General features: G+C 30.8%; 3 protein-coding genes across 3 annotated transcripts; 1 reads left to right on the top strand and 2 right to left on the bottom strand.

Moving 5' to 3' along the window:
* Positions 1-730: 730 nt before the first annotated feature.
* On the bottom strand, positions 731-2,544 carry LOC107958577 (RING-H2 finger protein ATL46). Its single transcript, XM_016894388.2, has one exon. The coding sequence runs from the start codon at positions 2,117-2,119 to the stop codon at positions 956-958; it is 1,164 nt and encodes a 387-aa protein (XP_016749877.1). The 5' UTR covers positions 2,120-2,544; the 3' UTR covers positions 731-955.
* A 12,491-nt stretch (positions 2,545-15,035) lies between these two features.
* LOC107958579 (probable inactive receptor kinase At2g26730) lies at positions 15,036-17,312 on the bottom strand. Its single transcript, XM_016894389.2, has 2 exons — positions 16,562-17,312; positions 15,036-15,945 (listed from the first exon to the last, which is right to left on the bottom strand). Exons 1-2 carry the CDS (start codon positions 17,127-17,129, stop codon positions 15,368-15,370), a joined length of 1,146 nt encoding a protein of 381 aa, XP_016749878.1. The 5' UTR covers positions 17,130-17,312; the 3' UTR covers positions 15,036-15,367.
* Positions 17,313-20,406: 3,094 nt separating this feature from the next.
* Positions 20,407-21,755, top strand: LOC107960778 (MATH domain and coiled-coil domain-containing protein At3g58200-like). Its single transcript, XM_016897058.2, has 4 exons — positions 20,407-20,431; positions 20,582-20,711; positions 20,798-20,967; positions 21,526-21,755. The coding sequence occupies exons 1-4, from the start codon at positions 20,407-20,409 to the stop codon at positions 21,753-21,755; spliced, it is 555 nt and encodes a 184-aa protein (XP_016752547.1).
* Positions 21,756-22,361: the final 606 nt, after the last annotated feature.

Raw genomic sequence — 22,361 nt, 5'->3', positions numbered from 1 at the left:
CTGAATTTATGAGACATCATCCTAGTTTTGCATTGAAACTACTCAATTAAGTACATAACATTTGACCAAAAAGAGTGAAATAAGATATTTTATATCAAAAATCCAAAAGGGAAACAGAGAGACTGCAGCTCACAGTCCCTACAAAATTACCAACTCATGCACCATTTTAGGATATCACATCATCCAGAAAAGCTATTAAAACTCATATTATTAAAAAAAATTAATAAATTAATCTTTATATATTAGATTAAAAAAAATCATTTCTACTAAAATTTTATTCATTTCTGCTATTAAAAATTGACATGACAAATGGAATAACTAAATAATTACACTTGACAAGCACCTCATTCTAAGGTTTAAAAACTAATTTTTAACATTAGAAATAGATAAAATTTTTGACACAGAAGAATTAATTTGCTCTTTGATCTAATATAGAGAGATTAATTTGTTCATTTTTTTGAGTAAAGAAAGGCAAAATGTATTCTTCTACAAGGGACTCCATCATCCTAAAGTAATTGTTTTTAACCATCATGAAATATGAGATAAAAATATGATCCAAGGGGAAATTTTATGGAAAAATTAGAACCATTTCAACCTTAAAACATACAATTTTACTTACCATAACCTTCTACATGAAGAATTAACCAGTGAGGTAACCACACAAAGCTGTGATGATACTAAAAGAACAAATGATATTAGATCCCTAAGATATGCATAACCATAGAAAATATTTGTATGAAATATCTTGTTTTACATAAATATGACATGAGTTTGAGTAGTACAACGAATGGCCCTTTTTTCCTACATGAATTCTAATCCTCTCATTCCATTCATGTTTTTAAAACAAAAGCAAATGGCTATGGTGAGTAGTTCTTCTCCCTTTTTTTTTTTTTTTTAAGTTTCAGATTTCAGAACAAGAAACATGTGACATAAGAACTAAAAGCATAATAAGCTTTCATTGTTCTTGTGTTTTCTTCAGCCATGGCAAGTCTGAGTTAAGAGAAGATGTCATACCAGTTTGGGATTCTGATGAAGTTGAGAATTTGCCTTTCTTAGACCAAAGCCAGATCTTTGAAACTGAAAAGCTTTCACCTTTACTCATATTACTGATCTTTTTCTCTTCTGCATCTCTTTCAGCTGATGAATGCTTAATATCATGGCTATGGTGTTGTTGACCACCAGAGAGGGTAACCCTTAGATCTGACTTGGCCAGCACATATTGATAAGAACCCATTGAAAAACACCTCCTTGCATCTAAGTTGCTGCTACTGGTTTCACCACCTGCTTCATCTGGTTCACCATTTATCCTTCTGAATTTCCCAAGCCTAACAGGTAAAACCCCTTTGTCAACAACAATTTCTTCCATTTCCACTGTTTTTTGACTAGGGGTATATCCATTTTCACCATTACCAACACACCCTTCATCTTCCCTTAAGTCATCAAAATCAAAAACTGGATTCTCCATTGAAAACCCAGGAGTGAAAAGGGTACCTCTACAAAGAGGGCATGTTGAGTTTGACAAGAGCCAGGTGTCAATACAGTTTATATGAAAAGCATGGCTACACATAGGAAGCAACCTCAGTTTATCTTTCTCAGAAAATTCACACAAACAAACAGCACAATCGAAGGGCTCTTTTAAACCAACTATTTCTTTGTATTGAAAAACAGGTAAAGCATCAATAAAAGCTTGATCTAAACCAGAATCATGGAGATGAAACAGTTGTTGTAGCTGTCTTTGAAGAGCATCAGAGGTAGATATTTCAGGGTATCTATTAGATTGTGAAGATGTAGATGAAGATGGATGTTTTATAAGAAATCTAACAAGCAGGTGGAGGAGACCAGAGATGAAAAATAGAACAGCTAAAATTACTATAATGAAAAGAACAGCAGGACTAATTTTAGTACCAGAAGATGATGGTGAAGGGTTTGAAGATGATGATGACGATGATGATGGAGGGAGAGGTGGTGGATACTGAAAGTAACCATCTTTTTGCTTGATTTGCAGATGATTATGATGACGAACCCAAGACATCTTCAAATGGTTATTATGCTCCAAAAACCAATTCTTTTCTTTGCTTTCTAACATCCCACAGATCATAAAGCTGCACTTCAAAACCATAACTCACCTCATATTTTAGCTTTAAAACAATGCTCAAAACAAGAACCTTTCCTTTTCACAAACACAAGAACTCCATATACTCCACAAATTTCCTTGTCTTTCTTTTCACCTATATCCTCCAAAACCAAAACCCTCTTCTTTTTTGTTCTAGTCTTTGAAATTTACCCCCAAGAAAAGCCTTGAAAATGGAAGAAAAAAGAGAGGAAAGTAAACAAGGGTACCTATCTAATACAAGTATTTATCAAAAAGCCAATGTCAAAAACACTTTGGTTTTTGGGTTTTTTTTTTTCTTCTAATTTTTTTGCTTTGTTCTCTACAAAAAGTGAGTCCTACCCTTCCCTTCTAGTTTTTGGTGCAACAGAGAAAAAAGGGCAGTAGCAAGAGGAGGGGAGAGAGTGGCAGAAGAGCAGCTGTAGTTTCCAAAGTGAAAAGAGGTTAAAGTATAAAGGGTAACAAAGGAAAGAGCTGGAATTTCGGCCCCACTTTCCAATGGGAGCGCGTGGGATTCAAAATGGTCAACCACAAGCAGACAATATTGATGCTGTCCTATTTATGTTTGGTTTTTCAATTTTTTCCAAGAGGTTGAGCTAAAATGTCTAAAAAGTGTATTAATTTCATTTACTGAATTTGGGATTTTAGTTTAGGATTTGACATTACTTTTAGATTGACGTGTCTACACTTTTAATCAACGATATAATAAAATTAAATATTATAAATTGAGATAAAAAAAATTAAATGTACTGCACTAAAAATAAATACTCATTTAAGAAAGCTATTAATTGAACTAAACATTCTGTCTCAATTTTCTCAAGCTTGGATACAACTAAAAGTTTGGTCATTGTGCTGTGATGCGATACGAGGCATGGGCGATGTACGATGGCCTAAAGCTGCCGTGGGAGCACAGTTTGGTGTTCCGTTGCATTAGCAGAGACGCGAAAAGGGCAGCTGACAGTTTGGTTAAGTCCTCTTTCGGTACTGAGTATTCCAAGCTCTTTCAAATTAGGCTTCATTAAATATAGTGCCTAACATTAAAAGTATTTTAATCACATTAATGGCATGGCCCCTTATTCAAGATTTCTTGTATTATTAGGATATTGATTTATTTAGACTTTTTTCTTATACATAAAGTCCAAACATTTGAACAATACAATCACAAGTTCACATGCATCAACTCTACATATTTCCATATTTTTCTAATCTTATTATTGTTGGTATTATTAGTGTTGAAAAGTTGAGTTTGGTTCAATCAACATAATTTTTTTTTGATAAAAGTATTATGAAAGTTCTTATATTAAAAGTTAGATTACATTTTGCTCTTTTCTATTAAAAAATAGCAAATTAGGCTCTCTAAGTTAAACTAAAGAGCAAATTGGTCTTCCCATTAAAATTTTCATCTATTTCTACCATGTGCGTCAGTATGATGTACAAATGGCATGTCATATATATTTTTCTGTTTATTTCATCAGTTATGCCGATTTTTAACTATACAAATGGATGAAATTTTTAACAGAAATGACCAATATGCTCTTTGAACTAACGTATATGAACTAATTTGTCATTTTTTTGTAGAGGAGGCAAAATGCAATATAATTCCTAATACAGGGGACTCCATGGTATTTTTACCTAATTTTTTATATAAAGTTTACTTTTACCTATAACCTTCAAGTCACACTCGACCTTACGTTTTTTTAATTGTTGCAATAACAACGATATCACTTGAGCTAAGATTTAATATATAGTTTTTGGGGGTTAAAATGTGCTTTAAGTCTCCGTACTTTTTGTACATTTAGAATTTAATCCCCTATGTTTATTTCAAGGAATATAGTCTAAATACTTTTCAAATTTAAAAATGTAAGTCCAATTGCTAACACCGTTAAAGTTTTTCTGTTAAATTCAGGTTCATTACAACATTGTTTTGTTATATGGTTACTGAGTGAGTATTTTCTAATTTCAAAATATTACATCAGTGAATTTAACAAAATTGTTTTTAAAGTGACGTTAATAATTGAACCCGAGTTTTAAAACTCGAAAAGTATAAAGATTTAATTTCTAGAAATAAAAATAGAGGGATTAAATTTCAAATTTATAAAGAATATTTTAACCTTTTTCTTTATTATTTTTATTAAATTTATTCTCATAAATGATTTTTTATCGCCTAAATGATAAAATTTTAATTTTTTAAAAATTTAATCATGCAATAAAAACAATACCACTAAGCTAAATTTAGAGGTGATCATGGGTTTGGCCGAGCCCAACCAAAGTTTTAGGCCTGGGCTTAACCCGAAAAATGGGCTTAAAATTTTGTCCAATTTCGACCCGAATAAAAATGCTAAAACTCGGGTTTGGCTTAACTCATCTCATATTATTTTTTATATATTTTTTTAAAAAAATATAATAAATAAAAAATTCTAAAAACATTAAAATAAATGTTTCTCAACAAATTGAAAATAAATTTAAAAAACATATGTATACTTAAATAACACTAAGATAGGTGCAAATTAACAAGCAAATAACTCTAAAATAGTAACAAAATTAACAATAAAATAAGAGTTATATAATAACAACAAAATGGTAACAATATAATAGTGAAATGGTAACAAAATAGTAAAAAAAAGCAAAAAAAAAAGAGTAAAAAACAACAAAAAGAAACTGTAATTTTTTTTTTACATATTTGGGCTGGGCCGAAAAAGCTTTACCCAATGCCCAACCTGTTTTTAAAAGGGCATTATTCTTTTTTTTGTCAGTCTCATTTTTTAAGTCTATATTTTTACTCAAACATTCTCACTTTTTGAGCGAGCCTTCGGGCTAGATTGGATGGCCCAATCTATGAACAAGTCTATGCTAAATACGACTTTTTGTTAATTTATTGCCATGTTAGATATTTTCTTACCATATATGATATTAATTCAATATCAAATCACATATTTAATTTACCAAAAAGTCAAATATTTAATATTTTAATTGAATAATTTAATTCTATGAATTGAACTACCAAGGCTTACACAGAGATGGGTGACATAATAAAATTTATTAGGGTTGAAATTAGATTATAAATTTAAGGTGAAAGTGTTATTTTATTGTTTTATTTATTGATAATTTTATAAGTTTATGCATAGATTAATTATATATATATTAATAGATTATTACATGGTTTTTTTAAGTTACAAATAGAAGTATAATTCTAATTATAGAGCTGAATACTTATAACCATAATTAACTATTATAATACACATTCGAACTGAAATTAAAATATATTAGGACAGGGTTTATACATGATATAATTAAAATATGGAGTAAGAATCTACACATTATTTACAAATTCTTATTAACCATTTTATAAAATTTAAAAACTAAACTTATTTATTAAATAATTTTTTATATGGTTGGTGAAAATATGACTTAAAAAAATCATAAAAAAATACAGCAACCTACCCCTTTTCTTGTATAATCAAAATCCAACCAAGTTCCTATGATCATGCAATCAATGCTTCATTGGTCTCCATCAAATAACCCATTTAAGCAAAGATTAAGAAGCTCTACTCTTTTTATTCTTTTGAACATAAGAAACTCTACTTCAGTTGTTCATCTTGTCACCATTTTATTACTATCCTGTTTTAGTAGCCAACTTTTGGGGGGTTTTGTTGTGCTCCAAATATAGTTTATTTGTCACATTTCTTGTGTGTTTCTTGTTTAACTATAGGATATACACATACATATCTTACGTTTATTTTCTAATGGTAAAATACATTGTATTCCTAATTAGGAACGAAGTTAAAAACTTACTTTAAGAGAATTAAAGATGAATAATAAATTATTGAGAGTTAAAGTGTAATTTTACCATTATACTAACATATAATTTCATAAAAATTTAAAGAGTTAAATGACAAAACTACTATTTGGGGAGGAGGGCAAGACCACTCTGTGCTCCCTTGCCTTCGTCCCTACTCCCAATAAAAAAATGTATATTTGAATTTTGGAAATATTATTGTTGAGAAGAATAATCACATACCTCAAATGTAAACCGTAAAATAGACATGAATATATAAAAAAAAATGTTGGTTTGGAATATGTGGAAAACTTCTTTTTAAATCTTTATCTTAATATTAGAAGGCAAATTAGGTGAAGGATTTAGACGAGGATAAGACATTAGTTGGATGGCGTAAGGAAGATAATAGAAGGGTTAATATTTATTTTGATCCTTGAATTATATATGTTGTTCATATTAGTATTTAAAGTAAAAAATTATTTGGGAATAAAAACTCAAATTTGTGTTCGACTGACAAGTTACCCCGATAAATTAGTTTCATTAAGTTAAAGACTTACGTATTTGATTGTTTGGTCTTTATTTTACCGAGTTATTTTGTTCGAAATAAATGTCTTTTATCTCGGTAAAAGTATTACGGAGAACTTTATATTAAGAGATAAATTGCATTTTGTCTCATTTAGTAAAAAATGGGCAAATTAGTTTATGTACGTTAAATCAAATAGTAAGTTGGGTCTTTCAATTAAAATTTTAATCTATTTCTACTGTTAAAAACTAACATGGCTGACAAAATAACCAAACAGTTATACGTGGCGTATCACGTGTATCTCATGCTAATTTTTAATAGCATAAATGGATGAAACTTTTAGTAGAATGACCAGTTTGCTCTTTCATCTAACGTATTTATTATTTTCTCAATAGATAGGGCAAAATACAATCTGACTCCTAATATAAGCACCCCTATAGTATTTTTACCCTACTACACCATCTTTGTGCCTCCTTTTATACCCTATCAACCCTACATTGCCATGTGTCACTCCTTCACTTTTACATAAAAGAAGTTACAGAATATGAGCTTAGGTTTGTAGTTGTGAATTTAATTTAATTTAAATACTAATACAATAAAAGTAATATAGTACAAGGACTACTTTGCATATTAACCAAAAGTGAAACAAGACATATAATTGTTTAGTTGGGCAGTCCACATAATTTAGGGTTTCCTTTCTTTAAATTATTTCAATTTGTAGAACATGATGATGAAGATGGAGTTGTTATAGTCACTAAAAGCTAATGGTATTATTTATTGTGTGGTCAATTTGTAGGAAAAATGAAATTTAATTACTTAAAGTAATGGAAGAAGTGACAAAATGTTGATTAGTAGTTTGATTTCATGCTTTCAATGATTGTCAAGTCATTTAAATCAAGGTGTAGTTGGAATTGATTTAAGTGGTACAACCTTTTTCTTTTAAATCAAAATTTATACATTTTATTAAATTTACTCTCTTTTTTTTTTAGGATTTTTAATTTAAGTCATTTTATATTCTCTACGTTTGTTTCGTAATTCGATAATTTTGTATTCTTAATAGTGTCAAGGTCTTAGAATACATCATGAATCTCAATATATCTCGTAATATAAGATTCCATACGTAATTTTTATTTTTGACATTTTGTCTTTTCTTTTTTAAAATTTTAGACAATTTTATCCCTTCATTTTATGACATCATAAATATATTATGTAAATATGTTTCTATAATTATTAAAATAAAATATTTTAACATAATACATTAAAAAAATTGATAAGTTATTGGTTATCATATTTGATATAAATAATATATTAACTAAACTTAAAAATTATCTCAAATATTTTTAATAAAAAGAAAATGATATGTAGTGATAAAATAAAAGAATCAAGATTTTTGTATTTAAATAATGGGATAAAATTTGTAAAAAAAAAAAATTGGGCAAGGTTTGTACTTGAAGGAGAATTAATATATTAATCATAATAAAGATTATTATTTGCTATTTAACCAAAGAAATCTAAACAATAAATAAATGAGACACTTATCATCATTTTTATCCTGCTTATAAAAATTTTACTTCCACTGATAATGTACCAGATAATAATTGTTATAATAATACTATGTTAAATGCTTTATGTTGTACAAAAATGAGAATATGAAGCTTTAGAATTCAATGAAAGAGTTTCGTGAAGTTTCATATCAATATCTTTTAATTAATGTTAAAGAAATAAAATTTGTTAAAAAAGAACAAATTCTATAATAAGAATAATTTAGTGAAATGTGGTTTTAGGTTTACATTTTGTCAATCAAAAAATAAATTTTATATTCCAACCAAACGAACCAAATATGGTAATGTAACATACGTAATGTGCACAGTAATCTTACATTTTGGTATTCCTATTACCAAAAGGAATCCTACATTCCATTAACCAAGCACCCTCTTATTGTATCTATTGCCAATGGTTGATACTACCATATATTATGACAAGTTTATAAACATGATTGATATATTTGCAGGATTTTTTTGGAATTGAGTTGGACTAAGTTACTTGATCAATCAAATGGGTTTAGTATAAATGATTTTTATAATTTAAATTTATTTGAATAGATTTTTAAGAGTGGTGCAAGTACTCCTTGAAGTCATATAGGTCGATGCCTTTATTGAAAGGGCAAGCTCAAATTCTATAGATTAAAGTGTCATCATAACGCCCGATGAGAAAATGAATGGTGCCAAAAGTCAAACAAGGAGATCCAAGGGTGTTGGTGAGGGATGCCATGTTAAAACTGTAGGAGTCTGATACAAAGTTTAATAAACTATAAATCAGGATCTGTCATGTCAGATCATCAAGAACAATACTAGAATAAAACTAAATGCGGAAGCATACCTGAATCAATTAAAATTGGATATCCTCAAATGACATTACACCCATATGAGTAGTGTGCTCATGAAAAACCTTAGGTGGTAGTTCTTTAGTAAGCAGATTTGCAATTATGGAGTTTGTTCCAATATGCTTTATAGACACCTGACCACTCTAAACTCTTACTTTAACAACTAGGAATTTAAAGTCTATATGCTTTGACTTTGATGTGCTCTTGTTGTTATTGGAATAAAGGACTTCAATTTGTTGTCACAATTTGCACCTTAGTGACAATTTTGCATCCATATTCCTTTAAAATCAGAGTCTGTATACCTGACAATCTCTAACTTATTAGACCTCCAATATGTGAGCACGTAATATTTTTTTTGTGAAGATAATGTATGAATTGTTTGGTTGCTTTCCAATTATCCATACCCGAATTGCTCAAATAATTGCACACCCCAACAATGTACGCAATATCCAAACGCATACAAACCTGAACATACATTAGACTTCCCACTGTTGAATGTAGGGAATCTTATGCATTTCTATAATCTCAAAATCATTCTTGAGGCACTGATTGAGACTATGCTTACTCCTAGTGGACTTGTGATATATACATTCATTAACCAAGGCCATCTCAAAACCAAATGAGATAATCACTTGGTAAATATTGTAACACCACTGACGAGGGACTCGCTTAAGCCCGTAGATGGATTTCTTTAATTTGCAAACCATTAACTTTGCATAATTGGACACAACGTTTTCTAGTTGCATTATAAATCGCCTCACCAATGTTACCATTGTGAAACCATTGAATTAACATCCATCTGATTGCAACTCAAGGTAAAAATATTCCACTAAAGCCATTATAACTCTTTTTGTAGTAAACCTTTTTAATGACATTCATTCTTGAGGTTGTAGCGTTTGTTACTTGATGAAGAGGTTCAATGACATTGTCTTGATCCAATGTTACTACTTCAACAATATTAGGTATAATGGTCTGTTGCTATCAATAGCAATAAAAAAATGTATTAAGGAATATCAACATGTTTTTCTTTAAAGACAATGTCCTTAATTCTTTTTCTTCCCCCCATAAACTCAACATCCTTTGTAACAGCTCACCCGAAAAAGTTTCTATATTTGGTTACTGCTTATTTTGTTATGGTATTAAGCGTAGCTCTAAGAAAGTAAAATGTCAATTTTGTCTAAGTATAATATTTTATCTATGTGCCAATTGGTGAATCCTTTGTTTTGGTGAATAGCGTGTTTTGGCGAGATCTTTGGGTTGGCAAATTCTTTTGTTGAGTATATGCCACCCAAAAGTTTAGTCAAATTAGTTAAGTTTGTAGTTAATATATTTGTTTATTATTTTATAAGATTATTTAGTTAGCCAAGTGAGAACTAGTTAGAATAGAACTAAGGCACTTTAGTTGATAAGACTTAAATGATGATAATTACACTTAATCACGAAAATCAAGAGTGTTAGTGGAATAATTTGATCCTTTCACTAAACCTTGTTTTCGTGCTTTGGTATATAAGGATATCAGTGTCTTTACTGAAAAACTTTGCATTTTCTTTACATTCATCTTCTTCTTGATTTCCTCTACATTCTCTGAAAAGCTTAAGTCTAAAAACCTATTTGAAGTTGGGTTCGTTGTATTCAACCAACTCCTACGTTTGTTTTAGCTCTCTGGTAAATATTGATGAACCCTAAGTTATTTTCATAGTTATTTACGTATTTTTAACTCTGAATGCATAAGTATCATATTAGTATGTAAGGAAGAAAGCTTATTGGTTCTAGGTTAAATGTTAATGTTTCTTGCATGCATGTTTAGGTTCAATGGTGTAATAATTCTATAAGTTTAGTTATTTATGTTTTAGCTCAAGACACTGTAAAAGGTTCGAATGATAAAGACAAAGGTCCTACTATATAGATTGTGTTGTATTTTTGGTGAGTTTTTTCATACTTCCATGTGTGTGGTATTCCTATTTTATATTTCATGTAAGGTAAGTACTTATGCTCTATAAAGGTAAAGTGTGTATATGAAAAGTGATTGTTCAGAGTTGTATGGGCCTGTAATGTATGTGTTAAAGTGTGAGAACCATTCTTCATGTTTAAGCCACTACCTTCTAGTTTTGATAAGAATGATATGGATTGAATCATGGAAATGATTTTAAGGAAATATTCATGGTGATGCCTTCAATGGAATGTACATTGAATTGGCAGATCGCGATACATGAAAATAATTGTGTAGCCTCTAGTAGGGCAAATGTATGTTGCAAACCAGATTGACAAATTACGACAAATGATACAAACAAAGGAATATGAACAAAATTTATGATATGAATCTGACTAAGGAATTGGGTATGTGGCTGGCATGAAGAAGGTTTATCTGTATGGTCATATGGGGGTAATGTATGTGCTAAAGGAATAGTAAACCGACGGATAGGTTGTCTGTGTATGGTACTCGCCATCTGGCAAACTTTGTGATTGTGCTTGACTCTTTGATGTGATCTGCTTGAAGTATTAGTGGTTATTGATAAGACTTTTGGAACTCACTAAGTTCTTTTGAACGTACCTCGTTTCCATTTTCCTTTTTAGGCCTACTGTTGAAGGAAGGCATTTTATTAGACTACGCCAGAGGGCATCTACTGCTGTGAGACTTTTGTTGTTTTGTATTATGCATGATAATAGGGGTGATGTCTAATTGTATTTTGGAAAGAATTTGTATTCAAAACCTGTGTTGATAAACTATGTTTTAATGAAGCTTTATTTGAGTTATGAAATGGTTTTCCAATGTTATAATTCATATGATGAAAATTATCTTATTAAAGTTTATACGCCACATGGCTTATAGTTATTTTATTATTTTATTAAATGTTTAATACAAACCTTAGTTTTATAGAGTATACGCCAAAAATAGTTTTAAAGATAAATGTTTTCTCTGATGTGACATGTCATACTCGAATCCTGCTAAAGGGTCGAGTTTGGCGTGTTACATCCTCAAAAAATGAGCATTATCAGTCTTAAAATAACCGTAATAATGGGACTATAAAATTTGTAACCCTTAGAACTATCTGGAAAAAAAAATCAAATGGATTAAGAATACTGTTGGACACAAGTTCTCAAATCTCCTTTTAGAGAAATAACCTAATCTCTTGTGCTACAACAAAGCCGAATTATTAGCGATTAATTTGTGTTTCTTACCTATTACAATAGTTTGCGAAGATTTATTAAATGAAGCAATAATATCAAGTAAATATAGATTATCATAACTTGATAAAGAACTGGAACCAGCCAAATTTGAATTGTGAAAGAGGCTAAGATTTTCATTTCCAGATGAAAAAAAATAATCGAATTTGTCCAATTTTGAAATGAAAATCAAGTTCTGCTTAAAAGATGGTACAAAAAAAGTCTCATTCAAATCCAAATAAAATCAAATCCTTGATAATAATCTAAAAGTCTCTATTGCTTCAACTTCTACCGAATTATTGTCACCTATATAGATGTATCTTTCACATCATTAGGCTTTCGCTAGTTCCGACAATCTTGTATAGACACACTAATATTGTGAGTTGTTGCACCAAAATCTATCCACCAAGTGTGTCTAGATACCGAAGTCAAATTAACCTTAGAACAAACAAAATTAAGTAGTGCATCTTTCGCACCACAAGAAAAACATCAATCCTTTTGTTGTTTTTTACTTGCCACATGCCTATGAATGTTTTAATGCATGTAGTGATATTACTTGAACGTATCAAGCCTTTTCATTCTTGAAAAACCCCTTTTCAATGTTGACCATGAAATTCTTAGCCGAGATAATCTTACTTGACATAGTGCCCCTGAATGTTTCAATGCATGTAGTGACGTTGACCAGTATAATAGTAGTTGAATCAATTAAAACAAACTAGTATAAGACCTCAAATTTTAAACCAAAATAATTTGAATAATGGTAAATCCCATCTCAAGATATTGGTCACTACATTGATATTTTATCTTTGGATAAAATATTAACTTGTAAGTGATATCTTGTTGAAGCAATCAAACATTGACAATAAGAACATGTCGAGCAATAAATCTTCCTTTGAGTTGAATTATTACTCACATGTAAAGCCAAATAACTGTCACATGTTTATTATCACAGTCGTACATATAATTTTATTAAATATCAACTTTCCTTTGGGCCGATCAATAAATTTCCTAGTTTCTAGATGCTCGTCGTAGCTCTTTATACTTTATTGGCTTCTTCCATCTAGTGAGCTTAAAGAGAAAATAATGTAGGCTAGGGATGATTGATGAGGGTTGAGTTTTGCAGTGGGGTGGGAGGGAAAGGGTTGTTACTGAAGGTGATTGATATGCATGCAGGGTAAAATCGTAGGTATTGAAAAGGAGTTCAAAAGATTTTTGAAAAAGCCTTCAACTTGCACTCGTTTCAACTTTGTTGTTCGAACTTCTGTTGGAACAAATCTGGGAAGTAACAATTTATTATAAGGTAAAACAAGAAGCAAAGTAAGGAGATAAATAACACAAAATATTTGTTAACGCAGTTCGGATCAACAATCCTATGTCTATGGAGATTTGCTTAGAAAATGATTTTCACTCAACAATTTATTTGGTATAGTTATAGCTTAACCCAATCTAATCCCTCACAATGAACAATTGCAGCTCCAAAGTCGAACTCAGTTTGTTACAAATTACAACAAAACAGTTGACAAAAACACTCCGAAATTTGATAAACAGAGACACCACACTGCTACATATTTATAAGCTTTTTCAAGTGATCATCCAACTGTGTTTGGTAAGCTTTAAACTCTCATATAAAAGCTGAAATTATCTCATGAATTATCTTAAGTAATTGTCTTGTAAGAGCCTTCATAGAAAAGTCTCCCAACAACTTTAAAACTCTTTAAGAGGTAAAGATAGGGTCCTATATTTTAAACTCTTTTTTAAAAGTTGTTGAATGGATAAGCTTGGGCTCCTCACTTTGTATGAAATTATCCTCATTTATTGGTTTAAACAAGATATAATCAAGGTCCATGTAACAATCAAACATGCCAACCAAAGAACTTTGATAGCACCACAACTGTTGTTGTATCTCCTATTTGAACATGAAGTGAAAAATGGAATCAAAGTTTCCAACAGTTTTCATAACACACCACAAATAGTGATTTTGCAATTGTGTTTAGAAATCGAATTGCTCAAAACAGTTTTCATATATATGGCTTCAAATTAAATTATTTATATTTGTGCTACTGTTCAACTTTAATTATTAATAAAAAATAAAGGAAAAAATCGATTAAACTTGTATATTAATCAAGTCAAATATTCCCTATTTGATTTCATGATAACATATCCAAAATAATATTTCCTATCCAACTAAATAAATATATATTTTTTATATTCTTCATGTCTGCTTTATGATCCATATTTGGGTTCTTAATTGTCCTTTTTAATAATATCGTTTATAAGGTTTAAACTTGAGTACTCCCCTTAAAAGTACAGTATATTTTATCATTGCAGTCAACTACTTATTAATAATCAAATAAATAATATTTTGTAGGTATAAATATACTGTTTAAACATTCAATTCTAGAATTATTGGATATTATGATTCACCTTTTTGAATAAAACCATTGAAGGGTAGATTCTAACTGTATATATTTTATGAGAATCATTCATTGTATGTATTCATTTTGTGGAAGGATATGTCTCAAGTTTCCATAATTCTTTGATTGACTAACACAGCACTCGTAACGTAAGTGCTCAAACTCATGATTCTATGTCACTTGTAGTGTTGGGCACTTCCTCTATTGCCAGTTGGATGTACTTCACATCTTAATACCAAGTTTTTGGTACCATAAAAGAAAAACACAAATTTATGTAAGATTTGCACGTGAGTTTACCTTTTAATTAATTTAACTAGTTTTAACATTAAAGAATGTGAGAAACTGGTTTTGGATAAAAATAATGTATTCTGTAACTCATTTAAAAAGTTCAAGGTCTTTAGCACAATTTTCTAATTTTTGATGTCGTTCGATCAAATATCTACAGTTTTCTCATTTCTATCTTTTACCCAGAATCATTGATTTAAAAAGAATCCCAAATTATCCCACTCTAATAAGATCTCACCTTAGAGGTTACCAAGTTCTTGATATGTTGAAATGCATAGTATTTTCATTCACCCAAATAAAGTTATAATCTCTAGTTTATATACAATGGTGAAAATCAAACTAATTAACTACTTTAAAGCTAACTAATCACATGTGCTAACTACCTATATTTACGATCAATAATTTCTAAATGATATTTATCCTATTCACAAGCTTGAAGTCTATGTCCGACACATATTTAGTTGATGTTTTTATAATCTTAGCAGCCAGGAGATTCTATAGTTCAGTTATCTGAATTCTTCAATGCAATACAATGTAGCATTATATATATATATTATATGGAAGTAAAAGCAGGAGTTGCTGGTCAATTATTCAGCTCACAGTACAAATATTCTCAGCAAAATCTAATATTACTCAAAGCTGGACTAACTGTAAATGAAAGATTTCGAAGAAAACATGGGGAACTGGCAAATTTCCTTCATAATCTGTTTTCTTATGGTTCATAGACTAGTGATTTATCATCTTCTTCCTTTATGGTGTTAATCATGGAGACAACTTGGCTAATGCTTGGCCTAGACTCAGGAGCCTGATTAACACATTTGATAGCCACTTGCAGCAAATTCAGCATCCTCTCTTCACTCGCACCGTCTAAAATTATCGACTTATCGAAAACTTCGACGGTCCATTCTTCGCGAACCACTGAATGAACCCATGAAGTTAAATCAATACCATCATTTTGGACCAGCTTTCCAGTTAGTAGCTCAAGCAGAATCACACCAAAGCCATATATGTCTGCTTTGAAACCATTGGTTGAAGTGCCCTTGGTTTGTTGTTGCATTGAATTTAGGCCATTAAGGCTTGAAGAGGGATCTTGAGGATCCATGACCATAAGTCCATATTCACTTATGCAAGGTTCCATGTTGTTTTTCAGCAAGATGTTTGTGGATTTTAAGTTACCGTGAGGGATGCCATCAACGTACAGTTCCCGGTGCATGTATGCCAATGCCTCTGCAATTTTGGCTGCAATTTTGAGTCTGCTGGCCCATTCGAATTTTCGTCTCGGTTGCTTTCCTGGAATACATATGCAGCTAGTTGCTAAAAATGTTTATCATGTTTAGATAATTGTAGGAATTTTTTGTTAAGTAAAGTAAAATACGATTTGAGGCGTGATTCACTTTCTTTGAATTTTTATTTTGCTTCTAAGATACAACAAATCATAAAACAACAAAGCAAAGTCGTGAAAATGACATAATCTGAGTTTTGTATAGGTACCGAATCGTTGCACACACACACAAAAAATGTCCTTTGGTACATACCTTTTGACATAAGGTATGCTTTTCCATTACATTATTTCATAAAAAAAAATATTGTCTCTTCGATTTTAGAAAATAAAAATTATTATTATAACACCAGACAAGTCCTAATGGCTCAAGTTAAGCCCAATAAATAAATAAATAATTTAATATTTATTTTTTTATATTGTGTTTCTGTTTGTGGGTTTACTAGCCTTGCAAACTACAAACATTTTTAACATTGGTTACATGATGTTGTACTTGAGTGTAGCTTATGTGACTATTGGACTCTACCAGCACACCTATACATGCATGAAAGAAGCAATCATGTCATGGCCTGCATACATACATACATGTATTGTCACATTTTTTAATGAAGAAATGAGTATAGTTACCATGGAGAAGACTGAAGAGACTTCCATTAGGCTGATATTCATAAACCAGAAGCTTCTCATGTATGGAACAATAGAAGGCGAGAGCCGGCAGGACGTTCAAATGCTTCGCTTGATCTAGCCTCTGCATCCTATGTTTAAACTCATCGGTCGAAATCATCCAACCTTTAATCCTTTTAACAGCCAAAACCATCCCGTTTTCGAAGATAACTCGATATAGGGTACCATGTTTGCCTCTCCCAAGCAACTCAGCTGGTGCACTAAGCAAGTCCTCAAACTTCAAATCACTTATTATAGGACTGGTTAGAACCACTAATGAAGACGGGACGAATGCACTTTCGGTTGAATAGATCGAATAATCGGATTTACTTACGTCGGTCTTAAAATCCGTCGACGTAAAACTAGGCTTGGTATCAACAATATCATCAACTGATGCTACCTTACATGGACTTGGTGCTTCAAGTCTCTCTCTTTTCTTCTTTTTCAGCCTGCAAAGAATTAAACCAATAATGACCAATCCCAAAGCAATATAACCTGAGAACATAACAATACTCTTTGAGATTGGTTTCATGTTTTTTTTTTGGATGGAACTTTGATTCAAACAAGCTTGTAATTCAAGTTAGAGTTTAATGAGAGTGGATTTCATTGTTTTGATTGTGGAAGATGGAGGAAATCTCGAGGTAATTATTACAAAATAAATGGTAATGATTCATTGACTGAATATACAACAAGAATTTGTAGTTTTATGGATTGGATTAATGTTATAGAGCTGGAAATTTAAGCCATTTTGCCTTCAAATTTTACTTAAGCCGGCAACAGTAGGGAAGATTGAACTTTTAATGTTGTCTTTTTCTAATGGAGAATATTCATCATCATACAGAAGGTTTTCAGTGTGTTTTAAACTTTGTCTTTCTTTTTTGTCTTTTTTTTTTTGAAATTAAAAATAATTTCGACATCATATGTCAACATTTAATTCTGATTTATTGTGGATGGAATAAGATGTAAACTTTTTTTTTACTATATTATTTACATTTTTATTTTAGTTAATGATAAAATGTCAATTACAAGCCGTTAATAATAAAATGGTAAGATATATTTTTAAGAGGAGATACAAGTTTAAATTCTGGAGACAATATTGTTGAGAAGGGTAGCTATGAATCCCGAACATAGAATGTAAAACAGACATGAAGAACATAAAAAAAAAATGTCAATTAGAAGACAATGTCAATTTTTTTTCTTTTTCTATTATAAATTTAATGTTTATTTGATTAAATGTATATCAGATTATAGTATACTCATGATTTGGGTGAAAAAACAAATAAGGCTTCAATTGAATGTAAGGTACAAATATTGAAAATTATCGAGGTTTGAGTTCAAATATTATTATGTGTATGATTTTTTTATATAAAAATATAAGAAAGATAAAACCAGGTTTAAAATAATACAATTTACTTTGTAAAATAAGGGTATTTTTGTTATACTCAATTGAGTTAGTGCCCGATTAATTTTTATTAATATAGTTTTTATATTCAATATTTATTTAAATTAAGATTATTTGTTTAATATTAGTTTTTTTTTTGTTTACTAAACTCTTTGCTTCAATCTATATATATTCTAGTAATTAAAGGAATTGAAGCCGTGACCTACAGACCTTATCGGTTTAATTTTATATTTGATTTTTTTAAAAAAATATTTCTCCTTTATTTTGATGGAGATTTAAGTTTATAAAACTTAGGCATGACAAAGGATGAAAATGAACTGAAAATGACATTTTTGTTGTTGTTGTAATTTCCTAGAATTGGAATCAAGTAAGTAATAAAGGCTTTTAAATTTGGATTCTTAGCCCAATAAGATTTGTTGGTTTAATTAATTTGTATGGTTTGATTGAATAAATCATTAAAAAATTAATAAAAAAATAGTTCAATTGATTTTTTAACCTGATTAAATTGATTTGTACCGATTCGTAAATCAATTGATTTTATGTTTCTCTCTAAATTGATACTCAAATTAATTCCTAATTTGACTGAACGGTTTGGTCGAACTCAAACAACATGCCATTCTCTTAACAAAAGAAAAAGATTGCATCTAATGCTTTTAATTTTATATGAGGCTAAAAAATCATATCAGTCTCTTTTTTCCTTTTCTTTTTGCGGTCACATGCTGGCCTTTGAGGGAAAAAAATATTGTATTTTTAAAGTTGATTATGTGGGTAATGAAGGATTCATTTGTCGTTGCATGAGATATAAAGATGATATTATATATGTCAGTCGACTGAATCATGGGCAAGGGTCCACAAGGAGTTGGAGAATAGAGGTGATTACGAGTCGGGCCCGGCCGAGTTTGGGTTGGGCTCAGACAAAATTTTAGGCCCAAGTCCAGCACAAAAGAAAATTGCTAAGTCCGAACTCGGCCCATATTAAATTTTACAACACCAAAATAGCATCAAAAACCTGCAAAATAAAAAATTTGATTAAAAACAGGAAAGTTAAAAAGTATATTTGATTAAAATATATATATATATATTTAATATATAATTCGGGCCGAGCCTGGTTGGGCTCGGGCAAAAAAAGTTTTACCCGAGGCCCGACCCGTTTTCTAAACGGGCATTTTTTTCCCAAACTTATATTTCGGGCCTATATTTTTACCCGAACCCTCCCATTTTTTTGACAGGCTGTCGGGCTGGGTAGCCCAACCCATGATCACCTCTATTGAAGAAGATGGACACAACTTTCATGGTCCCCACCACCGGTGGGAAAATGAAAAATTAATGTGGATGGTGGCTAGAATTTGGAATTTGGAATATGTATGGCTGGTGGTGTGAACTAAGATGCAGATGGTTTGTGGTGTTTGGAATTTACAAAGAACATAGGGCTGTGTAGTGCATGTGAGGTAGAACTCTAGGGCATACTTGATGGTCTTGAACAGACTTGGAAGCTTGATTGTTGAGATGTGTTGTTAGAATCAGATTGTTTGGAAGCGTTGCACCATATTAAGGGAAATGTGATAATTAATCAGCCGAAATCGCACGTCGTAAATGCAACTCGAGATTTGTTGAGGTGTGATTGGAATTCTAGTTTAACTCATGTGTATCGTGAATGCAATAGGTTGGCTGATTGTTTAGCAAAAATTGCAGAAGAAATGGACATTGGCTTTCACCTTTGGTCCCAACCCCTAATTTTACTCAGAATGTGCTACATGAAGACCTTACTGGTTTATCTGTTCCTAGATTAATTATTATGTAATATTTTAGAATACTCACTTTTTTAAACAAAACCAAAAAAAAAACCATCATCAATATATAAAATAATTATTGATGTTTTTAATGTTTATTTTAGAGAATTTTGCATTAAAAAATAAAGTGTTTTAAAATTTTTTTTATAATTGAAGGTAAGAGGTGAGATTGCTAAAAATTAAACCCAGCTCTTATATCAAATAATAAATAATTTTATCCCTAAATCAAAAAGTTATTGGTATAATTTTACTATTCTTAACTTAAATGTAATTGTAAATTTTTCACAGTTGTATTTGTGTTTTTTTGTTTTATATATAAGTAGCATAAAATTCTTTTGCCTTATTCTTAAGATAAGATTCTAATGGTTGAAATAAAGAAGTTGTTTTTATTCCTTTTTAAATGCAAAGAAGTTAAGCAAAATGGGTTAGATGTTCATAGGCATTTCCTTAAGTCATTTGTGTTTATGGGACAAGAATATCCTCTCAAAGAGGTCTTTTTTATGAAGTTTTGCAAGTTAAGAATCCAATGGAATACCTAAGGCTCTTTTACAAAAAGAAACAATATTTCATGTATAATTTAAAACTTAAATATCCTAAGTGCGATAAAATTTTTTTTCATGGAAGAGTTTCTGAGAAAACCTGGTATGTTTTGATTTTTTTTTCTAAAATAATTTAACGATTTATTTGAATGATCGATCAAATAAATACATTTTAATCAAAAAATTCTTTTTGTTTCGGTATTCTTTTAAACTTGTTAATATCATGACTAAAATTGTTGATGATGTTTTGTAGAAATAAGAAGAATTACAAGAGATGTTCCACCAGCTCACTATATATTCAGTATAGAGTCATTCTCTTTATTGGTTGATACAGGGGTGGAGAAGTATGAATCCCATGCATTTGATGTTCAGAATTATAAATGGTAGCTTTTCTGTTTTACATAAGAATTTCTTGTATATAAATCTAGGTTAGATGGGCAAACATAATTCATCATTTTTTTTTCTACAGGAGGTTGTCACTCTACCCCAGTGGAAACAAGAAAAGCAATGGCGAAGGCTTCATCTCTCTTTACTTACAAATTGAAGACACCCAATATTTTCCTCGTACTTGGGAAGTAAATGTTAACTTTAGGTTCTTCATTCTTGATCAAATTCGTGACAAATACTTAACCATTGAAGGTGTATCTCTTTTATACGTGCATGCATGCAAAAAATTGAACATGTTTATAGCTCGAATTGATGTTGGTTTATGAATTATTTTTAATATGTTTCGAGTATTAATAAGGGTAGGGAGATAAGCAAAGGTGTTAAGTCGATTCATCTAGAGAAAGTGGAGAGCTGTTAAGAGAGAAGAGGGATTAGAGAGAAAGTAGAGTTCCTATCCTCTTTTGGTGGAGTGCAATTGTTATATCACCTCTGTGGACACTCTCGCCAGCGCAACATTTCCACCACGTGACATACGTACCTTTACCAATGAGACTTTCCCACATGGCACCTCAGGCCCTCATATAAAAACCTTTCCACTCCACCTAAAGAGTACATGGAACTCTCTCCATCTCTCTTTGTGACAGTTTTCTGCCCTGTTTGAGTGAATTGCCTCAACATTTTTGCTCCTCTCTACTCTTATTGGTACCATGTATCAACAATTTTATAGATTAGGTGAATACCTATCCAAATGGGATTTGGCTCATGAATAATATTTCTAATAAACATTTGTTGTTGTTTTAATATTGGCAGAAAGTGATGGGGTGATTAAACGATATTATCAAATGAAAACTGAATGGGGCATTGCTCAATTGCTATCTTTGGATCATTTTAATGAAACTTCAAATGGATACCTGGTTGATGATTGTTGCTCATTTGGGGTTGAAGTATTTGTGATCAAACAAACAGGGAAATTGGAACGTCTTTCAATGATGAAGCAGCCACCCAACAATACCATAACCTTCCAACTCCAAAAGTGTTAAGAAAAGAAGCTTAAAGAGTTGAATGAATAACTGTTAATTCCTTTGAGTAAAAATGCAGTAAATATATACAGAAAATGTAACTAACACTATAACTAATTACATACTGTTAGTTAATTTCTAACTAACTATACAAATGCTGGTACAACAGTTTTACACTATCAACATGCCCCCTCAAGTTGGAGGATGAAAAATGTCTTTCATTCCCAACTTGGTCACTAAGTATTTGTGCTGAGGAATGCTTAATCCTTTAGTGAGTAAATCTGCCATTTGTTCATTTGTTGAGATGTGCTTTGTTTCCACGTCACCTTTTTGAATTTTCTCTCGAATAAAATGACAATCTATCTCAATGTGCTTTGTTCTTTCATGGAAGACCGGATTTGAAGCTATTTGAAGGGCAGCTTGATTGTCACAATGTAACAACATTGGTTTTGAAATTTTAACTCCCAACTCAGCTAATAAACCTTTCAACCAGACTAGCTCTGCAACTGTGGTAGCCATACTTCTGTATTCTGCTTCTGCAGATGATCTAGATACCGTATTCTGTTTCTTGGATTTCCAGGAAATCAAAGAATTTTCCAATTTGACACAATATCCTGTAACTGACTT

Source organism: Gossypium hirsutum, chromosome D07 (genome assembly GCF_007990345.1).
Source record: "Gossypium hirsutum isolate 1008001.06 chromosome D07, Gossypium_hirsutum_v2.1, whole genome shotgun sequence".
Classification (NCBI taxonomy): domain Eukaryota; kingdom Viridiplantae; phylum Streptophyta; class Magnoliopsida; order Malvales; family Malvaceae; genus Gossypium; species Gossypium hirsutum.
Note: the sequence above shows the minus strand (reverse complement) of the source record. Positions and strands in the feature narration are given on the sequence as shown.